Source organism: Mus caroli, chromosome 1 (genome assembly GCF_900094665.2).
Source record: "Mus caroli chromosome 1, CAROLI_EIJ_v1.1, whole genome shotgun sequence".
Lineage (NCBI taxonomy): Eukaryota > Metazoa > Chordata > Mammalia > Rodentia > Muridae > Mus > Mus caroli.
In genome coordinates this window covers 180,863,695-180,884,350 of record NC_034570.1, presented here as the reverse complement: position 1 = coordinate 180,884,350, position 20,656 = coordinate 180,863,695, and the positions used below count along the sequence as shown (strand labels likewise).

Below are 20,656 nucleotides of genomic sequence, written 5' to 3'. Positions count from 1 at the left end.
GGTGTGTACAGAACACCTCACCAAACACAACAGTACACCATTCTACTAGACCTAACAGGTGTGTACAGAACACCTCACCAAACACAACAGTACACTATTCTACTAGACCTAACATGTGTGTACAGAACACCTCACCACACACAACAGTACACCATTCTACTAGACCTAACAGGTGTGTACAGAACACCTCACCAAACACAATAGTACACTATTCTACTAGACCTAACATGTGTGTACAGAACACCTCACCACACACAATACACCATTCTACTAGATCTAACAGGTGTGTACAGAGCACCTCACCAAACACAACAATACACTATTCTTGTTTGATTTCTGATGCTCTGATAGATATCATTTTTATGGTAGTTTGAATAGGAACAGCCCTCATGAGCTCACAAGTGTGAATACTCCGTAATGAGGGAGGTGTAGCCTTAGAGTAGGTGTGGCTTTGTTGGAGGAAGTGTGTCAATTGGGATGAGTTAAATGCTCAAGCCAAGCCCAGTGTCACTCTCTTCCTGCTGCTTGTTGATCCAGCTATACAACGCTCACTCCTTCACCAGCACCAGGTCTGCCTGCAAGTCACCATGCTTCTCATCATGACAATGAACTAAACCTCTGAACCTGTAAGCCAGCCCCAGTGAAATGTTTTCCTTAATAAGAGCTGTTGTGATCATGGGGTCTCTTCACAGCAAAAGAAACCCCAACTTAGAAAATTACCAAAAGCAACTCGGGGAGGGAGTGTTATCTGACTTACTTACAGGTCACCATCCAGCACTGAGGAAGTCAGGGCAGGAAGCCAAGGCAGTAACCATGGAGGAGTGCTGCTCACTGGCTTGCTCTCCCACTGGCTCATGCATGCATAGCCAGCTTTCTTACACAACCCAGGACTACCATCTCAGGGATGGTACTGTCCACCAGGCCTGGGTCCTTCTATATCGTAGCAATCAATAATCAAGACAGTGCCACACAGTCATGGCCACAGGCCAACCTGATCTGGGCAATCTTTTAACTGAGGTGACTCTAAGTCACTTGGAGAATAGGGGCTGACCAGAGCACATGGTGGTCTCAGCTGCCACAGGAAAGTGAAGTGGCACTAGCAACACTCCACGAGGCACAGAAAGCATGCACTGCAGCGTCACACTTACCACAGGCAAAGCCATGCAGCCAGAATACAGCCAGTGCTTGCCCGGGCTGGGGACAGCTGTGGGTTTCTTCCAAGAACCCTGCTCTGGAACCCCTGGGATGCACAGCACTGGCTATCAGTGGATGATGGGCTTCAAAATGCACAAAATGGTCAACTTAAATATTTATTTTTTTTTACTATTTTTATTTGTGTATGTGTATGAACATGGCTACAGTGACCAGAGAAGGATGTCAGATCCCCTGGAGCTGGAATTGGAGGAGGTTGTGAGCCACCAGACATGAGTGCCTCCTGGGATCCCAACTCTAGCACTCTCCTAAGAACAGCAAGTGCTCTTAACTGCTGTGCCCTCTCTCCAGTTCTAACATGCTAAGTTTTATGTATATTTCCACTACAACTATAGCTAATTTTGGTTGTCAGCTTGAATAAGGTCTGTGAGTGATTTTGCTGACTGCATCACTTGAAGCTGGAAGACCCACCCTAACTCTGGACCATACCGTCTGCTGGCTGCCCTCAGAGAAGAACATGGATAAAGGAAGCTTTTGCTCTTTGCCTGCTTGCCCTTGCTCTTGCTGGCAAGTTCATCTATCCTGCTGCTTAGGCATTCCTTCATTGTTATTAGAGCCTACTTCTCTGGGATTTCAATTTAGACTGAATACCAGCAGCTCCCTAGAATTCTCCAGGACTCCAGCACCAGATTGGAAATTCACTGAACAGCTACCTTGGCCTTTCTGCTGGGAGTCAGCCATAGTTGAACTACCCGGCCCATAGCCTGTGGGCCGCTCTCGGAACACTCACCTGTACTCGCTCTCTCATACTGACCCCGCTGATTGTCCCCTCAGAGCCTCCTAGTGCAGCAACAGAACGTAAGTGTCTCTGTGTGCATCGGACAGCTTTACAATGAGCCCACTTAGGGTGCACTTGTATGCATGAGGCTCTTTCCTTCTCTGCATGAATAGTAACGTAAAGTTCCAGGAACAGCACCTTAGAGCCGAGATGAAGGTGTTTGAGGACAACTTCCTTCATGGGTGGGTATTCTCTGTCATGACACTGGGAGGAACAAGTTGAAAGGTAACAGGAAGCTTAGAGGTCCATGCCCATGCCCTGAGGAGCTAAAGCTCCTACCAGGTTACTGACCTCAGAAACCACAAGGCATACAGGATGTGCTTATTGTTTTAAGCTGTTAAATTTTGACATAAGTTACTAAGTAACAGGTAACAAATCCAACATTAGATTTCAAATCAATGCATTTAGTCCCAAGTGTAAATTAAAATTGTCAATGAGTGACTATCTAGAACATTCCAGTAGATCTAGAATGTTCCTCAAAGGCCAATGTGTTAAATGCTTGGTCACCAGACAAGCCTTTTGGGAGGTCTTCAGGTCTCTGGGGATGTGTCCAATATATCTTGTTTCTTACTTTACTCTCTCCCAGATAAAATACTTCTGAACTTAAAGACACAGGCTCAGCTGTTGACCTGAAGAAACACAATAACTTTTCTTTACAATTCCAGGTTTTTAAGATACTCTGTTGTATTCACAGTATACATGAAAACATAATAAGACAACATTTGAACAGAGTTTAAAATGTTCATCATCTGTATCTAGAAACCACACAGATATCTACATGGTGGCTGGTTTGGTTTTGTTTTCCGAGACAGGGTTTCTCTGTGCAGCCCTGGCTGTCCTGGAACTCACTCTGTAGACCAGGCTGGCCTCAAACTCAGAAATCCACCTGCCTCTGCCTCTCAAGTGCTGGGATTAAAGGTGTGCACCACCACGCCCGGCTCGATAGTGGCTTTTTAATATGTATGCATGTATGTAGGAATGCATGCCTAACTTCAACAAGTTGTGTACTATACATTACTCTGCAACAAACACACATATGGAACAATGAATCTTACTTCTATGCCTGAACAGGCAGCCAGTCTTCATCATTGTAGCTTTTACTAGCAGCAGCAGCAGCTATAGTCCTTGACCTGTGACCCCCCCCTTCTCAAGGCTTCTTACAGATTAAGTTCTATCTATGACTAATACAAACAATTCCTAAAACACCTAAGCCACCTTTTGGTCTTTACTTTCCCGTTGCTGAATAATACCTGTTTTCATCTGTTGTACAAACAGTGAGAACACATAAGCCCAACAGTGGTTTGGGCTTGTGTGTGACATGGAGGTAGGGTTTGCATACTTACAAACAGACTTTCACACCCAAGTGTGTGACAGATATTCTAATGATGGTCTAGACACATATCTATGACTAATACAAACAATTCCTAAAACACCTAAGCCACCTTTTGGTCTTTACTTTCCCGTTGCTGAATAATACCTGTTTTCATCTGTTGTACAAACAGTGAGAACACATAAGCCCAACAGTGGTTTGGGCTTGTGTGTGACATGGAGGTAGGGTTTGCATACTTACAAACAGACTTTCACACCCAAGTGTGTGACAGATATTCTAATGATGGTCTAGACACATAAAGCATATTCCTGTATGACTACCATCTCCAAACATCCTGCAAGCTCTCCGGAAGGCCCACTAGAGGGCAGTGTGGGCAATAATGAGAAGCCTGGAATATCCCTAAGCATTGACAACTTCCTGGGAAGAGGCCCGGGTTCTCCAATTCTGGGATCTTTGGTGGTAATCACAGAACTTTAGAGTAGGTGCTCAAAAGCTATGACGGGACACAACCATGATAGAGGACACTTCCTTAATCAAAGAGGGTGACCTCACTCACAGGGGAACTGTATTAGGGAGAATTTCCCTTAAACAGGGATCTGATGTCAAATGGACTGGGGAGTTCCAGGTGGGAGGCGGGTGGACAGGATATACTCTACCCAAATAAGGAAATAAGTGAGAAACAGGACAAAACAGGAAGCAGGAAGCAGATCCAGTGGGGACGTGAGAAAACTCCCAGGATGGTGTGAGAGGGGCAGACAGGATGAAGGTTTGTAGCAGGCAAGGAGGTTGGTCAAGACAGGAAGAGGAAGACAAAGTTAGAAGCTGGCTGATGGATAGCCTCAAGGGGTTACCACACCCAGGAATGTATAATTTCAGAGCAGGCTCACAGCCTCCTTTACAAATAACCCAGGAAAGGGAACTGCAACCGGGTAGAATCAGAATTCACTTCTTCTAGAATCCAATGTAACTCTTAAAATATCACTCTGCCAGAAATCACACACTGTGTTCCTGAAAGAGTAAGTCACAACTGGGCAAAACTTAGCTCCAGCATAATGAAAGTTTCTTGAAATGAAAAATATGCACTACCATTCTAAAATTAGATGTCTAACTATGAATTTACAGTACGTCTTCTTTTTTTAATTAAGTCAGCTCAATCATTTCCATTCAAGCCTAAAATGTATCTGCAGCACGTGGTGGTGCTGACCTTTAACCCCAGCACTTGGGAAGCAGAGAGGTGAGCAGTCTACATTTGAGATCAGCCTGGTCTACACAGAGAGTTCCAGACCAGTCAGGGATACATGGTGTCTCAAAAACAAAAATAAAAAACTAAACCAACCCAACCCCAAGTTATCAATAATTCTAGGAATAGATTCAAACAAAGGCTTTTAACAATGAAGACAACATACATACTTAAAAATGATCTCTACAAGTCAAGGGAGGTGGCAGACACCTGTGAGCACAGGGCCCAGAGGGCAAGGGCAAGATGACTACACATCCCAGGCCATCCTGTATTATCCAGCAAGACCCTGTCTCAAAAACAAAACACAACCCTAAACAAAACTCATTAAACATGTGGATAGACTATTTACATACCTAAAAATTATTTTCTTGGCTGGCAAGATAGTTAAGCATGAAAAAGCACTTGATGCCAATCCAGACAATCTGGGTTTGATTCCTGGAACCCACATGGCAGAGAGAGAGAACTGGCTTCTCCAAGTTGTCCTCTGACCTGCACACGCATGCTGTGTGCACAGATGCACAGAATAAATTAGTAAACATTTTTAAGAAGTTAAAACATCTTCTACCACAAATATTTGCTAAAGAAATCCCAAAGCAATAAGCTTTTTGTGGCCTTCCTCACCATGATTCTAAGTGAGTCTGTCACGTTTTATAACTGAGAAGAGCACACGCACTCTGGATACAGGAGCACCGATGGCCTTCCAAGGTCTCGGTGCTCATCGCAGACCCATAAGGCCATGCAGGGTCAGGAAGGGGCTCCTTAGAAGTGTTCTCCACGCTCTACCCACTCAACAAGAACATCTGAATGATGCCAATGTGTACCACTCTTACCAATGCCAACAAAACATTCCTAAAAGAACCACCCCTCACTGGGAGCATCATCAAGGCTGACTAGCTTACTGAGTACAGGGGGGAGGGATAAGATGTTTCAAGGCCAGAGCCTCATTATCTGAGCCATCTCTCCTGCCCTGTGTGTCCTCCTTTGTAAGTGACCTAACATCTTTGTGACCATTAGATAAATCCTTTAAAATGTACAGACAGACTCCAGTGTCTACCAACCAGAAAGCTGAATCTTCTGTCAGAGAGCATGAGGCCTTTCTGTAACCACCTGCTGATCCTTCCACTGATGCACTTTGAAAGCGTCTATCTCAGTTTATGGTTTTCTGTTGTTATCACAAAAGGCCATGAAATTGTTACCACATTGCAACATGAAATTTGCAGTAACCTCAATCTGTATTCCCCAGCCACAGTCCTATTTATCTTCAAAATAAACTCTCTTATCCTCCTTAAAGTAAAAGTCCCATAGCCCAGACACACATGTCGACTCTGACATAGATGCTAACACCTGTTGTCATCTACACACAGACTGCTCAGAGGTGTAGCATTGCCAGAAAACAAGACAGGCTGCCTGAACTTACAGGCCAGCCCAGAACAGCCTAAGATAGCTCTGCCATCACTACTGTGTACTGTGGGGAAAGAGCTCTCCACTTTGGGGACTTTACATTACTGACTATTCAAGGTTGCTCCTGACAAATGAGAACCACATCTTACCTAATGGTAAATAGTCTGTAGAGGGTGTGTGTGTGGGGGGGGGGGACAACCTGCCCTTACAAATGTGGAACTTCAGCAGCCTGAGAACACCGTTTCCTAGTTGCCTGCCCTCTAAAGCACAGGGAAATGAAAAAGTGGAAACGAAAGCCTGGGCAATGAGCCCAGTTTTGCTTCTGGGTCACTGCACTGACCAAACAAGTGACCATGAACCCCAAAGCCTGCAAGCTCAGCAGAAATGCACCAGCTGAGAGCTTCCCATCTACTTCCAACGTAGTTCCCAAGCACAGACAAGCAAACATGCCCGGGGGACACTGGTTTGTGTTAGCTTCTAAGGACCGGGGAGGGAAATCAGCATTTCTGTCATAGACAGACACAGGTTGCAGACCTGTGAGCCCAGGCACCTCAGGACGTGCAGTACCATGGTGTCAGACGCCTAAGTTACTGTGGACTCTTGCTTGGGCTTTCCACTGCTCTAGAGCTCTTCCTCTTGAGCGCAACCATGTAACCTCCTACTGCTCTTGCCACCGGAACACACTGCCCTTGTGTCCTGCTGCCCACCCAGTGAACGTGGTACAGACCACACGCTGCTTCTTGAGTCACTGTGAGGAGACCACGCTCTGCAGCAGAGTGACTGACCCCTCAGTCACAGTGAACCAGCACAAACTGACAAGGACTTCGTCCTTGTGCAGACAACTCCCTGGGAGATGGAAATAGCCGACATGCCTCAGCTCCCCGAATCATCAGTTTCCCCACTTACAGCCAAAGTCTGCTACAAATGAGCCTTCACACGAGCAAAGATGGAACAGACTGGGAGCCGCCTGTCACAGCCCTCAGCTAAGGTGCCTGCCACATGCTGCCTGTCACAGCCCTCAGGCGGCGGCGGCGGCAGCGGCGCACACCTTTAATCCCAGCACTTGGGAGGCAGAGGCAGGCGGATTTTTGAGTTCGAGGCCAGCCTGGTCTACGAAATGAGTTCCAGGACAGTCAGGGCTATACAGAGAAACCCTGTCTCGAAAAACCAAAAAAAAAAAAAAAAAAAAAAAAAAAAAAAAAGAAGTCAACCCAGAGGAAGGCCTGAAATTCACACAATAGTTCTTTCAGAATTTTGAAATTTTGATTTATAAATCGAATTAATCAAGTACAAAAGAGTAGCTACTGAGTAAGACTTGGTGGTTCATACCTATAATCTCAGCACTCAGGAGGTGGAGGCAGGAGGATTGTGAGTTCAAGAATACCCCGGACTACATAATGGGCCCTGCCTCAAAAAACAAAAACAAATAAAAAGCCCACTCAGTGGCGAGCACTTGTCTAGCAGGGACAGGGCCTGTGTTCTACTCTCAGCAGGACAATAAAAGTCGTAAAGGGTGAATTTTATCTACTTAACCAGAAGAACTAAAATTGACAATAAGAACAGAGAAAACTGGGAGTGGCGGTGTGCTTACTCAATGGGCAGAGGGCACAAAGGTCTGTTTCTTCCTCAAGAAGAGTTTCACGGGACTGGATAAAGCCAGATAACTCACTAGAGCAGTAACAGTTTTACAGGAGACATAAAAAGACCAGAACCACAGTATGCCACTTCCAAACTGGGAGCCAGAAAAAAAAGAGACTAAAGAACACTGTACCTACACAATTGACGGCAGCAAAGGCAGAGCTTGACAAGAGGGAACTGGGATTGGAAACCAGGAAGTGAGCAAGGTCTCCAGGGCAAGATTACAGTCTGCTTCCAAAGTGGGACTCAGCAACTGTGGCCTTAACTGCATTTATCAACTCAATGCACCAAGAAGATAAATATAACAAGAAAATACAAAACCAGCTGGAGCACATTAAAGGTAAAGTCTCAAGTCATGAAAACAAAACACACTACAACAAAGAAAGCTACAGCAAAACAGAACGAAAAGCGAGTGCCTGGAGGAGCAGCAGCCGCAGCCATGCAGCCGCAGCCGCACAGCCACTGTAGCATCTGACCCCAGTGCATTTACCAGAGACAGAAAGCGTGCAGAACTTTGAAGACTGTTGTAAGTCTCGAAACAAGTGCTAGGCACTGACTGTGGAAGAGAGCACACACAGCGAGGAGCTCACAGAGGGAGCTTCATCTTCAACACATTCTCACACTGGCTTACCTGGGTCAGAGTCACATTTCAGGTCCAGAGGATGTACAACAGGGTGATACTGCTTCTAAACACAGGACAAATTAAAACATTCACCTTAGACACGTAATGCCTCAGATAACTAAGCCCCTCTTTCAGCTGGTGTGAGCAGACACACAGTCAAAAGTGCTGGCCTCCAGGCTTTCCCCTTTCTAGCTCCTGAACTCTGGGTGGCAAACGTCTTTAGGGTTGAATACCTTTTATGCACCACCCTCTGCTGCACAGAGTAACAAACAGCACTATGAAGATCGCAGTCAGAGGAAACAGGGAAGGCAGCTCTAAAATACAGGGCGAGGACCGCAGTGTGGCAGACGCTCGTTCAGGACAAATGTCTGGAACTCACAACTCCTATTTCCACAGAAACTTCAAAAAAGTGGCTACACTACCACAGCAGTCTTCCACACGGAAGCACACAGGAACAGCTGGACCTGCCACAGTCAGTGACAGGGCACACTCATGCTCTCCAGTCCTGTCCCTCCTCCTCGAGCTGACTAGTTCCAGGGTTTCTTTACCAGGTCAAGGAGGTAAGTTAGAGGGAGGCATGACACAGTCAACGGCAGACAATGTTTTCTCTGCAGCGTGGGAAGGGCTCTTTAAGGTCAAATGTGTGAGAAAGTGAACATCCTCAAGGGCTTCTTTTTCCTGTCACAACAAGACTCTAAGGTCAAGGGCAGGCCTTTAATGCCCCAAAGCATTACTGAAGGAGACAATACTGGAAGGTCACACTTAAAAGTCTGCTGACTTAAAAAACTAAAGGCAAAGACAATGGCACAATCTAAAGCCTGCTGTGGTCTCTTCTTGGGACAATGGCACCCAGCCAATCTCCTCAGCATTTGCCTCAGGTCTGCGCTGCCAGACCTGCTTCATTGGCATTATGATTCAGGGCTCATTTGCATTTACTCCAGCTTCAATAATTCTGAGAAGACTGATATGTGATAGGTATGGTGACTGACCCCAGCAAGTGAGAGATGGAGGCTGGAAGGAAGATCAGGTGTTCAAGACCAGCCTGCACTGTATGAAAGGTAAGTAAACTAACTCTTTTCTGTGGTAAAATACTGTGTAGGGATTTAAATATAAGCGTCTCACCAGACTCGCATGCTGTGCTTTCAAGGTTTTGATGACACTCTCAAGGATCCTTCTGGGATACTGCCTCCGTTTGGTTGCCACATCTACTATGAGCTCATCAAATTCATCTTCAAGCACTTTGATGTCAGAATCTATTTCAGAGAAGTTCATTATTAGAATAGAAATATTATATAAGCATAAGTCACAGAATAAAGAAAACAACATGGCAGGTTAATGGAGCCCCCTCATCTCCGCACTGATTAATCTGCAAGCGCCAGGAAACATGAGGCGAGCAGCATAGTCCCAAGAAACAGGCACCTGATAAGTGCATCAGGCCACAAAGACGAAGGCTGCAGAAGACGGCAGCAGGAGCAGTGGGAGATAAAGAACAGCACTTAGACTTAAATCCAGGTGCGGACAAAGGCACTGGATGAGAACGATCAGGGAGAAGGACCTCTGGGAGAGGAAACTGAGGACACTGAGCCTTGCAAACGGATCGACCCAAACAGCATAGGGCAGGTGATAGAGAGGACAGAGATGCAGTCAGTGCCAGAGCATGGGCCTCGAATGGGCAGGGCCCTGGGCCAGTCCTCTGCCCTTCCCCACCATAATTAAACTGTAAAAGGCATGGATAGGGTTCACTTTATTTTTGTGCAACCCAACCTGTGACAGCAGTGAGAAGGGCATCCACTATAGGACCTGACTCACCAGGGCAGGGAAAGGAAAGGCATGGTGACTTGGGGGACTTCCTCAGACTTCAATGGCAACTATTTTATCAGCTCTTTCCTCGGCTGTAGACAGTGGTTCTCAAGCTCGAGCAGAAGGAGTGATTGCCCAGGAACCTTACTAGTGTGTAAATCGGGACTCAGAAGGTCTAGGACAGAGCACAGAAATGAAGCACCCTGGAAGAAGTAACTGCAGGCAGATGCAGTTAAAAAAAAAAAAAAACCCTTTAGAGTAAAGATACTGGGGTGGGGCAGGTAGCTCAGTGGTGAGAGGCTCTGCCTGGCATTGATAGGGTCTGCACTCAGTCCCCAGTACTGAAATAGTTAATGAACACTAAAGACCTAAGACCTCGGTTCAGTGGCTCACACCATGAGCTCTACTGGGCCAGTCTAGGCTAATCCCACTGGCTAAAGCTTTGCTAGGACGACGTCTGATAATGGCACAGGTTTCTGAAACATTCCGCCAGCCGGCTGGCATACATGTGAGTGCACACTCGGCACATCTAGACTAAGGCTATGCAGGAGATGCAGCCTCTCACTCCCATAGCAAATACTCAGAGTCTGCTCAGTGGCTTCTTTGGAGGATATGGAACTTGCAACCCTCTCTGAAATAAGGAGCTTTAAGTTTTACTATGTTCACTTGAAAAGTGACATCACTGGCCTGCAAAGAACAGCACATGATTTTATAAAAGTTCTTTTTTATGTGATGGGGAGGACACACACGCCACGGCAGCTCTGCATGTAGAGGTCAGGGAGCGAACTGGAGTCAGCTCTCTCCTTCCCTTTCACACTGCAACCTTCTGTGTAGGAAAAGGTTCCTTAGCGCCACCAAGGGGCAGATCCTGCAAAGCTGTAATGTAGGAACAAATGGACAAAAACTTGTTGGGCATCTATTACTGAAAAAGATACGGAATTGCCTACACATTGGCCTGACTGAACTTCCATCCAGAGCAGTGACGATGACAACAAAGAGGCTGCTTCTCACAGAGTCTACTCATTGTGTCTAGAGTGTCATTGAGTGTGGGAACTTGGAAATCTCAGCAAACAAAACCAATGAAACCTCTGCTCCTGGCCCAGTGGTGGGCACATCTTTAATCCCAGGGCTCAAGAGGCAGAAGCTGTTCAAGAAGAGTTCAAGGCTGGCCTGCTCTCCAGAGCAAGTCCCAGAATCACCAGGGCTCCACAGAGAAACCCTCCCTCAAAAACAAACAAACAAACAAACAAAAAGAAAGTGAGAAAGAGAGAAAGCAAGCAAACAAACAAACAAAAAAAACACAACAGAAACCAGTCCACCCTTTGTTCTTGTGAAGCCTCCATTCTGCTATTCTGCTTCTATGCATCTGCCCAGAAGCAAAGCCTATTAAATCTGTTCACACAATTCTCCTTACAATTCCCACCTAAGACAGGGGTATGTAATAGCACAGACACAGCACTCGCCTGGTGTCACACACACACACACATAAGACCAAACAACCCCCCCCAAACAACAAAACTGTGATTCCTCCAAGGCCACATGATAGAGTGCACTTCCCTTTGTACTTTATCACCTTTGACACACTTGCTGTTACTTTTCCCACACACAGCACTGCCTTTCCTTTATATAAAGACCCCTGAAGAGCTGTGTGGTGTGGGAAGTGTTCATACCTGGCTTCTATGTACCCTACTAATCAACAATTATTACATTAATATTTTCACAAAACTGAGGCTGGTAGTTTTATCCTTTTATTATGTGTAGTGGCTATGCCTGGTTGTCAACTTGACTATATCTGGAAAGAACTACAATCCAGAACTGGAAGGCTCACCTGTGATCCTAATCTGGAGGCTGGGAGATACAAGTTTCTTTTTTGTTTTTGTTTTTCGAGACAGGGTTTCTCTGTATAGCCCTAGCTGTCCTGGAACTCACTTTGTAGACCAGGCTGGCTTCGAACTCAGAAATCCTCCTGCCTCTGCCTCTGCCTCCCAAGTGCTGGATTAAAGGGGTGGGCCACCACGCCCGGCCGGAGATACAAGTTTCTAACCTGGATCTTGACATGGATATCTTGAGGCATAGTGGCTATGAATCCCAGATTAAGACAGGGAGATCTCCAGTTCAAGGTCATCTGGGACAAAGCAAGTCCCAGATCCCGGCAAGGTGGTACACACCTTTAATCTGGGACACACCTCCTGCTAGAGACCTACATAAGGACATTAGAAGGAAGATTCGCTCTCTTTTCTTCGCCTGCTTGCCTTGTGGGACTGAGCAACTGCTAGATCCTTGGACTTCCATTCACAGCTGCTGTTGACCATTGGTGTGAGTTGGACTACAGACTGTAAGTCATCAACTAATTCCCTTACTATATAAAGAATACCCATAAATTCTCTGACTCTAGAGAACCCTAACTAATACATTCTGTAAACCCGAAATCTCAGTTTTGGTAATTCTGAATAGACAGCTAACGTAGTCTTAAGTAATAGACAAGAAGACCTGGGCACAGCACTCTCCCACTGCTGAGAAGAAAAGCTGTAAGCACAGAGAGTTGCTAGTAGGCCTGTAATCAGCTCAAATGCCTTGATGATAATAGACTGAGCCTCTGGACCTGTAAGCCAGCCCCAGTTAAATGCTGTCCTTATAAGACTTGCCTTGGGGGGGCTGGTGAGATGGCTCAGTGGGTAAGAGCACCCGACTGCTCTTCCGAAGGTCCAGAGTTCAAATCCCAGCAACCACATGGTGGCTCACAACCATCCGNAACGAGATCTGGCGCCCTCTTCTGGAATGTCTGAAGACAGCTACAGTGTACTTACATATAANAAANAAANAAATCTTTAAAAAAAAAAAAAAAAAGACTTGCCTTGGTCATGGTGTCGGCTCACAGCAGTAAAACTCTAAGACATAAGTTATCTACAAATCTATGGCATCCTCTGCATGATATGTGTGTGGTTTTAAACTTAACTTTAAATGTAAAACACTTCACTATCCTTCCTAAGTATTATCTAAGCATTGCAAACATATAATGGGTTTTATAGGGAAACACTGAGATTTTTCTGGGCCTATCTCTTTAACTGGGGACAATTGTGCAATACCCTCCAAGAGCCTACTGCCCAAGACATCTAAGTGACAGCTGAGAGACCTTTAGGAAGTCGTGCACCACACAAGGTAGATCAAGGTACCCACTGAGTTTCTCTCGGGCTATGACTTCAATACTATATTACTACATCTACACTACTTTCTTCTTATTCCATAATAATTGTTTTTTAAAATAAACGATAGAGGTCATGAGATGGCTCAGCAAGGAAAAGTGCTTGTTGCCAAGACCGAACCCTGCAGCCCACACAGCAAAAAGATCAAAACAATTCCTGAAAGCTGTCCTCTGACCTCCAGCTGTGCTGTGTGTGCCGTGTACATCCCTACCCAGTGGATGTTTATAAGAGAGAGTGGGTGTCTTAGTCACTGTTCCATTGATGTGAATAGACACCACTGCAAGTGTTATAGCAGAGAGGCAGCCTGGTAAGGAATCCCACAAAGTCACACCACGCAACAAACCTCACACAATAAAAGAGATTTATTAAAAGGAAAAACACGCCGGGCAGTGGTGGCGCACGCCTTTAATCCCAGCACTTGGGAGGCAGAGGTGGGCGAATTTCTGAGTTCGAGGTTAGTCTGGTCTACAGAGTGAGTTCCAGGACAGCCAGGGATATACAGAGAAACCCTGTCTTGAAAAAAAACAAACAAACAAACAAACAAACAACAAAAAAAGGAAAAACACAGGAGGGAAGCAGTAAGGGACTGAGCAGGAGGCAGGCCTTAGGAGGGGTTTCTTGTTAGGAGGAGGCATGAAGTTTTCTAGGGTGGCCTGTGATTGGTGGGATTATGTGGGGCATAATCTTGGGGGCAAGATCAGGGATTGGTGAGCTTTTTTTTTTTTTCTGTAGGGTGGGGCCTGTCCATTCTCTGGTACCTCAAGGGGCTTACAACCATGCTAAGGCAACTCTTATAAAAGAAAGCATTTAACTGGGGGTTTGCTTACAGTGTCAAAAACTTAGTCCATTATCATCATGGTGGGGAGCCTGGCGGCATGCCTGCAAAGCACTGGAGTAGCTGAGAGCTACATCCAGACCCACAAGGGGAATAGGGGAGAAAGCGACAGAGTCAGAGTTCGACAGACAGTTTAGACAGAGACAGAGAGACAGACTGAGATGGCATGGGACACCTCAAGGCCCACCCCAGTGACAGACACACTACCTCCAACAAGGCCACACCTCCTCAAATAGTGCCACTCCCTGTTGACTGTGAAGTCAAAGAGATCAGCAGGGAGGCCATTCTTACTCAAACACCACAGAGAGACTGAGAACAGGATTGTAAATTAGCCTTCAAAATAAAAGATAAATCAGAGATAAACCACAGAAGAAAACCTTAAATCACATACCCATTAAGCCATGCTCCTTAGCTTCCTCCCAGGCCTGTCCGTTAAAGCTGACGTTCTCCTGCACAGCCGACTCAAACGTCTACAATAAATCCAGTGCAGCCAAGTCAGCGAAAGTGACTGACACAGAACTCAAACGAGTTAGTAAAAAAATAATGGACTCTGTGAGCTGGAAACAGTGGGAAAATTAACTCTTAGGAGAGGGGCTAAATACCCATGGCGCATGGTAGTGACTGCACTGGCTCTATCCATAACACCACGGCCATATAAGTAACAGCCTCTAGAGAACTGCAGGGCTATGCTCTCCCAAACAGTAAGTTATCCCCAGGAAGGGTTCAGGATGGATGGGGAAGTCAAGGAGGACTTAAAATACGAGATTGCTTGAAAATGTTGTCAATGGGCATGCCTTCTCTACCACTTCTATAATTAAGAAGTATAAATAAATGATAATTATGAGCTAGAGTATGTATTGTATAAAAAGGGCTGTGATATAATAGATCAGTGGACAGCACTTGGCTAGCACAACCATGGAAGGCTCTGCTTTCAATTCTTAGCACTAAAGGGAAAAAAAAACCTATTTTATAGGATAAGATTCTTACTATATTAAACTCTTGAGGACATTTAGAAAACAAATTGTCTTTGAAATACTCATTGCTGCTTCACCTATCATTTAAGAATGTTACTGTGTTTCTCAGTCTTTCCTAGATGTTTATCAACAGTCAAAGGTTCTCTACTTCTGATTCTCTTTAAGATCTCATTCAACAAGCTATTAGAGGTGAAGTCACATTTGTCTTTTCCTGCATGTAAATGTTCTAATTATCTTAGCATTTTCTATAATCAGACAAACACTCTTAGTTACAGTCATCTCCCAAGATAACTACTAAAAACATTAAGTGCCGTTTCTCTCCTTGCCTTACTTCTAAGCAGAGAATAACACAGGAGCTACTATTCCCAAAACTGGGATATAAAACTACAATCCAAGGAAGGTTTCTTCATTATTCTTTCACTTAACCACTGTTGTTTTAGTTTTTGATGCTGATAACCTCTATATTTAGTCTGCACTCTTGTCATTGGTCATGAATGTGCTGTTACAAGCTTGAAACTTTCCCCTACATATAGGCTGTTTATCTGTTTGAGAGTTAGCAGTCCTTCAGTCTCTAGTGTCTTTCCCCAGAAACCATCATATCCAGGGGTATGCAAAAATATAGGAGAAATAAGTGTGTTCTAAGGGCTTATGGGGGCAGGGGGAGCGACAGAATGCACAGGTTCTATGTAGCCCTGGCTTGTCTGGAACTCACTTCGTGGACCAGACTAGTCTCGAACTCACAGAGACTTGCATGCCTCTGCCTTCCAAGTACTTGGCATACACTGTCATGACCAGCTCAACTAGAACTTGGTAAAATTTAACACCAAGGCAGCTTCTTCATCTATTTTCAACTTAAAAAGAAAATGTTTTCTCCCCGAATTCACACGATGTTATAAAAACAATAACAATGACCAAAAACCTAGCCAGATGAATGACTTCAAGGATTATCATTTCCTGGAGAATTCCTCATACCAACCGGCAAAGCTGCGCTGGCCTACAGGAGAGCGACTTTGTCCTTACTGCGCACTTAAACTACCGTTAGTACCAAAAGAAATGTTTTGTAAAACACAAGCCACCAGATTTGAAAGCTTGCTATGAAAGCAAAATGTGATGCCTTGTTTATACGTATAGCGCTGTACATGTTCAAGAATATGGGTACACTAATACCGCCTGCTTCTTAAGATTACATACGTGTTCGCCCTGTATGTTCCTGACAGGAAGCACCCAGGCGGCACTAGCATCTAGTTGCCTTCCCTGGCATTTCCCAAGCCAGTCTGGGGCATCGTTCCATCTGCGGAGGCCTGACGTGGGCCTCGAGCCAGAGCCAGGCTGCGCTGGGTGAGGACCGGGAAAGAGGGGTCCGTACCCACTGTGCGTCCCGCAGCGCGAGGTCGCGGACGTCCTCCGGCAGGGCGGCCCCGAGCTCCTGCACGAAGCGACCGCACATCTCCATCACTTCCACCACGGCCCTCTTCAAGGTGCAGCGCACTCGGAAGTCCTCTAGGGGAGAGTCTGCTGCCGTGGCCTGAGGGTCTGAGGCGGCCTGGGCATCGTGATCCTGCGGGGCGGAGACGAGCACTGTCTCAGAGACAGCCGCCATCTTCCCGGTTTAAACTAAGGCGGGAATCGCTGAGACCGGAAGGATGCTTCCCTCCCTGGAACGCTCCTGCACGCGTCCGACCGGAAACCCGATCCGCCGCCGCCGCAAGGTTCCGCTTCGGGTTCCGCGGCCCCAGAGTTCCGCAACGGGGCTTGCAGTCGAGAAGCCTGCTGGAGTAGCTATGGGTTTGGGGTTAGTGGACTGTCACTGTCATCTCTCCGCCTCGGACTTTGACAACGTATGTGAGGGGGACTTGGGGCTTGCGGGAGTCGGGAGGGCCGCGTCCTTTCCCGCTAGTTTTTCTCCCCCAAATCCTCAGACCGTACTTAGTCTATGGCGACCCTTCGAACCAGCGTCCTGGAACTGATTTTCCTCATCTTACACGGCCGTTAACTATTTCTATGAAGCTTGAGTTTGTCATCTCAACACCCCTTTCTCCTATCACTCCTGGGTGTGCTGATCCATTCCAACCCTTAGCAGAGGTTCTAGTTCTGGCCCGGCAGAGGGACAAACAAGAATAATAACACTTGATGGAGTGAATGTGTAGAGATGGAAATAGGTTTTACCGGCTACATTGGGAAAAGTGAAGAGGAAGGAGAAGTAGGTGCCTTTTTCTTAGGAGGTGACGCTTATGGTGTGAGTGTATGGTAGTGATGAACACCGGCAGGTTGTAGACCTCCCATACATTATAGAATTTGATCTGTTTTAGTTAACCAGCAGCTGGAAACATTAATAAAGGAGACTTTTCAAAGACTGGGGAGATTTTCCAGGAGCTGGGAAGGGTAGGTCAAGGTCAGTAAGACATTTGGATTGCATTAGATGCACAGTCTTAACCCTTAAAAGTTTAAAAACAAACCCATTTTAAATATATAGAGAGAGCGAATATTCTGAAGACAAATTTGCTGCTGAGTGGCAAAAAGGTGGAGGAGAGAAAAAGCGAGAGCGTTTAGGAAACGTCTCAGTTTACAGACAAGAGCTGGTAGAAGCCAGTACAGTGAGAATATCATGAGAATCAGCATACATGTACTCAACAAGTTTTAGGAATAACACCAACAGTACATGCAGGTGCCTTGGATAAGAACAGCAAGGGAAGAAATCGAGCATGATTTAGATTTTAGTTTGTGCTTCCTGTATGGAAGATGGTGATGGCCTTTGCTGAGACAAGAAAAGGTTTGGGATCAGAGTGGGCATGGGGGCAGCCAGAAATCCTAGTGGGGGGATACTGGTTAAGTCTGATCTCATTCTAGAGTACATAATCATTTCAAATGTGAGTCGTGGGTCTTGGAGAGAGGAAAAACTCTGTAAATTGGAGATTCAGCATGGTATCAAAAACCACAAGAAGGGGAGGATATAGCTTAGTGTGATAGAGATCTTAGATAATGTGGTCGAGGATGTTAAACAAACAAAGGAAAAAGACAGGATCCCTTAAGGCAAGTGGAGAGAGAACAGAAGAGCTTGAAGTCACAAAAAGGACAGAGAATCAGTCAAGGAGACTGAAGAGTTACCTACCACTAGGCTGTGAAAGCAAATCATGGGGGAAATGTCCAGAAGCTGCTGAGGGACAGAGTGAGAGAGGACAGGAAAGCTCTGTGTGTTTGGCAACAGAGGTCTCTATTTTGGTATAGTGTGCATCATGGAGTGTGAGAGTAAGGAGGAGGGTGACTTCATTTTCTGCCACTCTGTTCCTTGCTAACAATGTTGTCCTTAATGGTGCCTCTGCTGCCTGTATATGGACCAAGAGCAGTTAATTACTCGTGTAAAACAAACATAGTTGCTTCTGTTTGTTGTAGGATCTGGATGATGTATTGGAGAAAGCCAGGAAGGTAAGCTAGAATCCATAACTCCCCACTTTTGTGCCCCTCCTGTTTCATTCGACATACTGTTTTTAGGGACCGAGTAGGCAGACTCTGCTGTTTCTGTGGTCAGCAGTATATTTAAGCTCTCACTCTGTGCCAGCCACAGAGCTAAGCCCCCACTGAACGTTAGATCATTTAAAGTTCACCTTCTGAGGAAGTTACTCTTTTATAGTTATATATTCTCCATTTGATAGATGAGGAATCTAATGTCTGCAGGTTAGTAGCAGGACAAAGGCACATGCTAATGAAATGATAGAGGCATGCTGGTCTGATTTCAAAACGTGTCCCTACAGCCACCATGCTTAGCAGCACTGGTGAATGGGGCAGTCAGTCTTTCGAGTTTTAATGTCATATTATTTTGGAGATCAAGGGTATATTACAGTCTTTGGAAACATTTTGATTTGTTAGAAAAAGTTATCAAGAGCTGTAGAGATGTCTCAGTGGAGAAAAGCACTTGCGAATCGGACGTTCCAGGCTCAATCCCTGGAACTGCAGTGGAAGCACAGAACTGACTCCAACTCCAGAAAGGTGTCCTCTGATTTCCACTCACTGCGGTGTGTATACAGTGCACACCCACATACTCACTGCAGGCACACACACACACAGAGAATAAAATTTAAAAGTAAAAATTACAGAATCTTGGAAGTATTTCTGGAATTACGTGTACACTGCCATTGTGGCAGCTTAACTGGCTTGTGGGCTTTGGGATCACATGAGCCTAAGGATGTTGAGTCCTTCCAAAATGCAGTTTCTGTCCAATGAATTAAAGAAATGCCTACCTTTGGTCTTTATAGGTTAATGAGGTGACATTAATACGCAGTAAACATATGACCTGAAATAATAAGAGTTCGGTGGTAATCATTTTGACTACATTACTGGAACCTGGGTTAAAAATAATAATAAAATATACAGAAAATTTTAATATTTCCCTTAATTTATATTAAATGCGCATATTGTTTGGTATTCTGTTCTCCTGTTTTGTTTTGTTTTGTTTTGTTTTAGGCTGATGTCATGGCCCTTGTGGCAGTTGCTGAACATGCAGGAGAATTTGAAAGAATTATGCAGCTTTCAGAAAGGTGGTGGTAGTGGTTGTTGTTGTTCTTCTTCTCCTCCTTCTCCTCTTCTTCTGTGTGCATGTGTATATGTGTGTGGTGTGGTGTGTATGTGTGGTGTGGTGTGTATGTGTGGTATATATTCACATCTGATGCAGATGTGCTTGCATATATGGGCATGTAAACATCCAAGGTTGACATTAGGTATCTTCTTTGATGGCTCTCTTCTTTATTTATTGAGGTTGCTCACTAAACCAAGAGGACTCACAAAAGCACTGATTTTGGCTAGTCAAGTTATCCTGGATTGTTCTAGGGATCCCCTGCCTCTGCCTCTCTGCTTCTGCTTCCCCAGACCTGAGATTAGAGGGAGCTACCATGGCTACCAGCTGGGGAGCAGAACTTCAGCCCTTCTTGAGCTTTGTCAGTTGAGCCACCTCTCCAGCTTTGATGCTACTTTTTTTGTTTGTTTGTTTTTTTGTTTTTTTTTCCCGAGACAGAGTTTCTCTGTATAGCCCTGGCTGTCCTGGAACTCACTTTGTAGAACCAGGCTGGCTTCGAACTCAGAAATCCGCCTGCCTCTGCCTCCCGAGTGCTGGGATTAAAGGCGTGGGCCACCACTGCCCAGCTTTGATGCTACTTTTAATTAACCTCATTAATTAAATGAGGTCTTGACCTCTTGACCTCAAGCATCTCTCCCCCCTTAGCCTTCTTAGTGCTGAGACCAAAGCACGGACCCTAAAGCTGCTCTAATGAAGGTTTCAAAGACTTATGAAGAAAGACAGTCATGTCCAATTCGCACACTATCAAAGAATTGTCTGTTAAAAGAATGAGGAGACGCAGGCATGATAGCACACACCTTTAATTGGACTCTCTGGAGACAGAGAGAGGCAGAAGGATCCCTGTGAGTTTGAGACCAGTCTGGTCTACAAACTTCATTCCAAACCAAATAGGGCTACTACATAGTAAGACTTTTGTCTCAAAGGAAATTAAAAAAAAAAAGGAGGAGGAGGAAAATCATGTCAGCCCTAAAGGCAGGGTGTTTCCTTCTTGTTCTTTAGGGACACCGTGGTCTCTGGACCTAAGGTTGTTTTCTGGTTTTTTTTTTTTTTTTTTTT

The 20,656-nt window shown here is 45.3% G+C and overlaps 2 protein-coding genes across 6 annotated transcripts in view; one reads left to right on the top strand and one right to left on the bottom strand.

Annotated features, from left to right (window-relative positions):
- Nsl1 (NSL1 component of MIS12 kinetochore complex) overlaps positions 1 to 16,651 on the bottom strand; it is a 22,835-nt gene extending 6,184 nt beyond the window's left edge. The window contains exons 1-5 of one of the 2 annotated variants that reach the window (XM_021169420.1): positions 16,400 to 16,642; positions 14,451 to 14,529; positions 9,344 to 9,474; positions 8,231 to 8,285; positions 2,297 to 2,619 (exon numbers count right to left, since the gene is read on the bottom strand). In XM_021169420.1, coding sequence (XP_021025079.1) covers positions 2,594 to 2,619; positions 8,231 to 8,285; positions 9,344 to 9,474; positions 14,451 to 14,529; positions 16,400 to 16,633 — 525 coding nt within the window. In that variant the 5' untranslated portion in view covers positions 16,634 to 16,642 and the 3' untranslated portion in view covers positions 2,297 to 2,593. Of the gene's footprint in view, positions 1 to 2,296; positions 2,620 to 8,230; positions 8,286 to 9,343; positions 9,475 to 14,450; positions 14,530 to 16,399 lie in introns of those variants that run through there. The other variant, XM_021169411.1, reaches the window with a different exon arrangement.
- A 94-nt stretch (positions 16,652 to 16,745) lies between these two features.
- The window catches only part of Tatdn3 (TatD DNase domain containing 3), a 17,857-nt gene continuing 13,946 nt past the window's right edge, over positions 16,746 to 20,656 (top strand). For 3 of the 4 annotated variants that reach the window (XM_029482778.1, XM_029482774.1, XM_021165533.2), the window contains exons 1-3: positions 16,761 to 16,871; positions 18,424 to 18,456; positions 19,492 to 19,565. In XM_029482778.1, coding sequence (XP_029338638.1) covers positions 16,815 to 16,871; positions 18,424 to 18,456; positions 19,492 to 19,565 — 164 coding nt within the window. In that variant the 5' untranslated portion in view covers positions 16,761 to 16,814. Of the gene's footprint in view, positions 16,872 to 18,423; positions 18,457 to 19,491; positions 19,566 to 20,656 lie in introns of all 4 variants that reach the window. The other variant, XM_021165518.2, reaches the window with a different exon arrangement.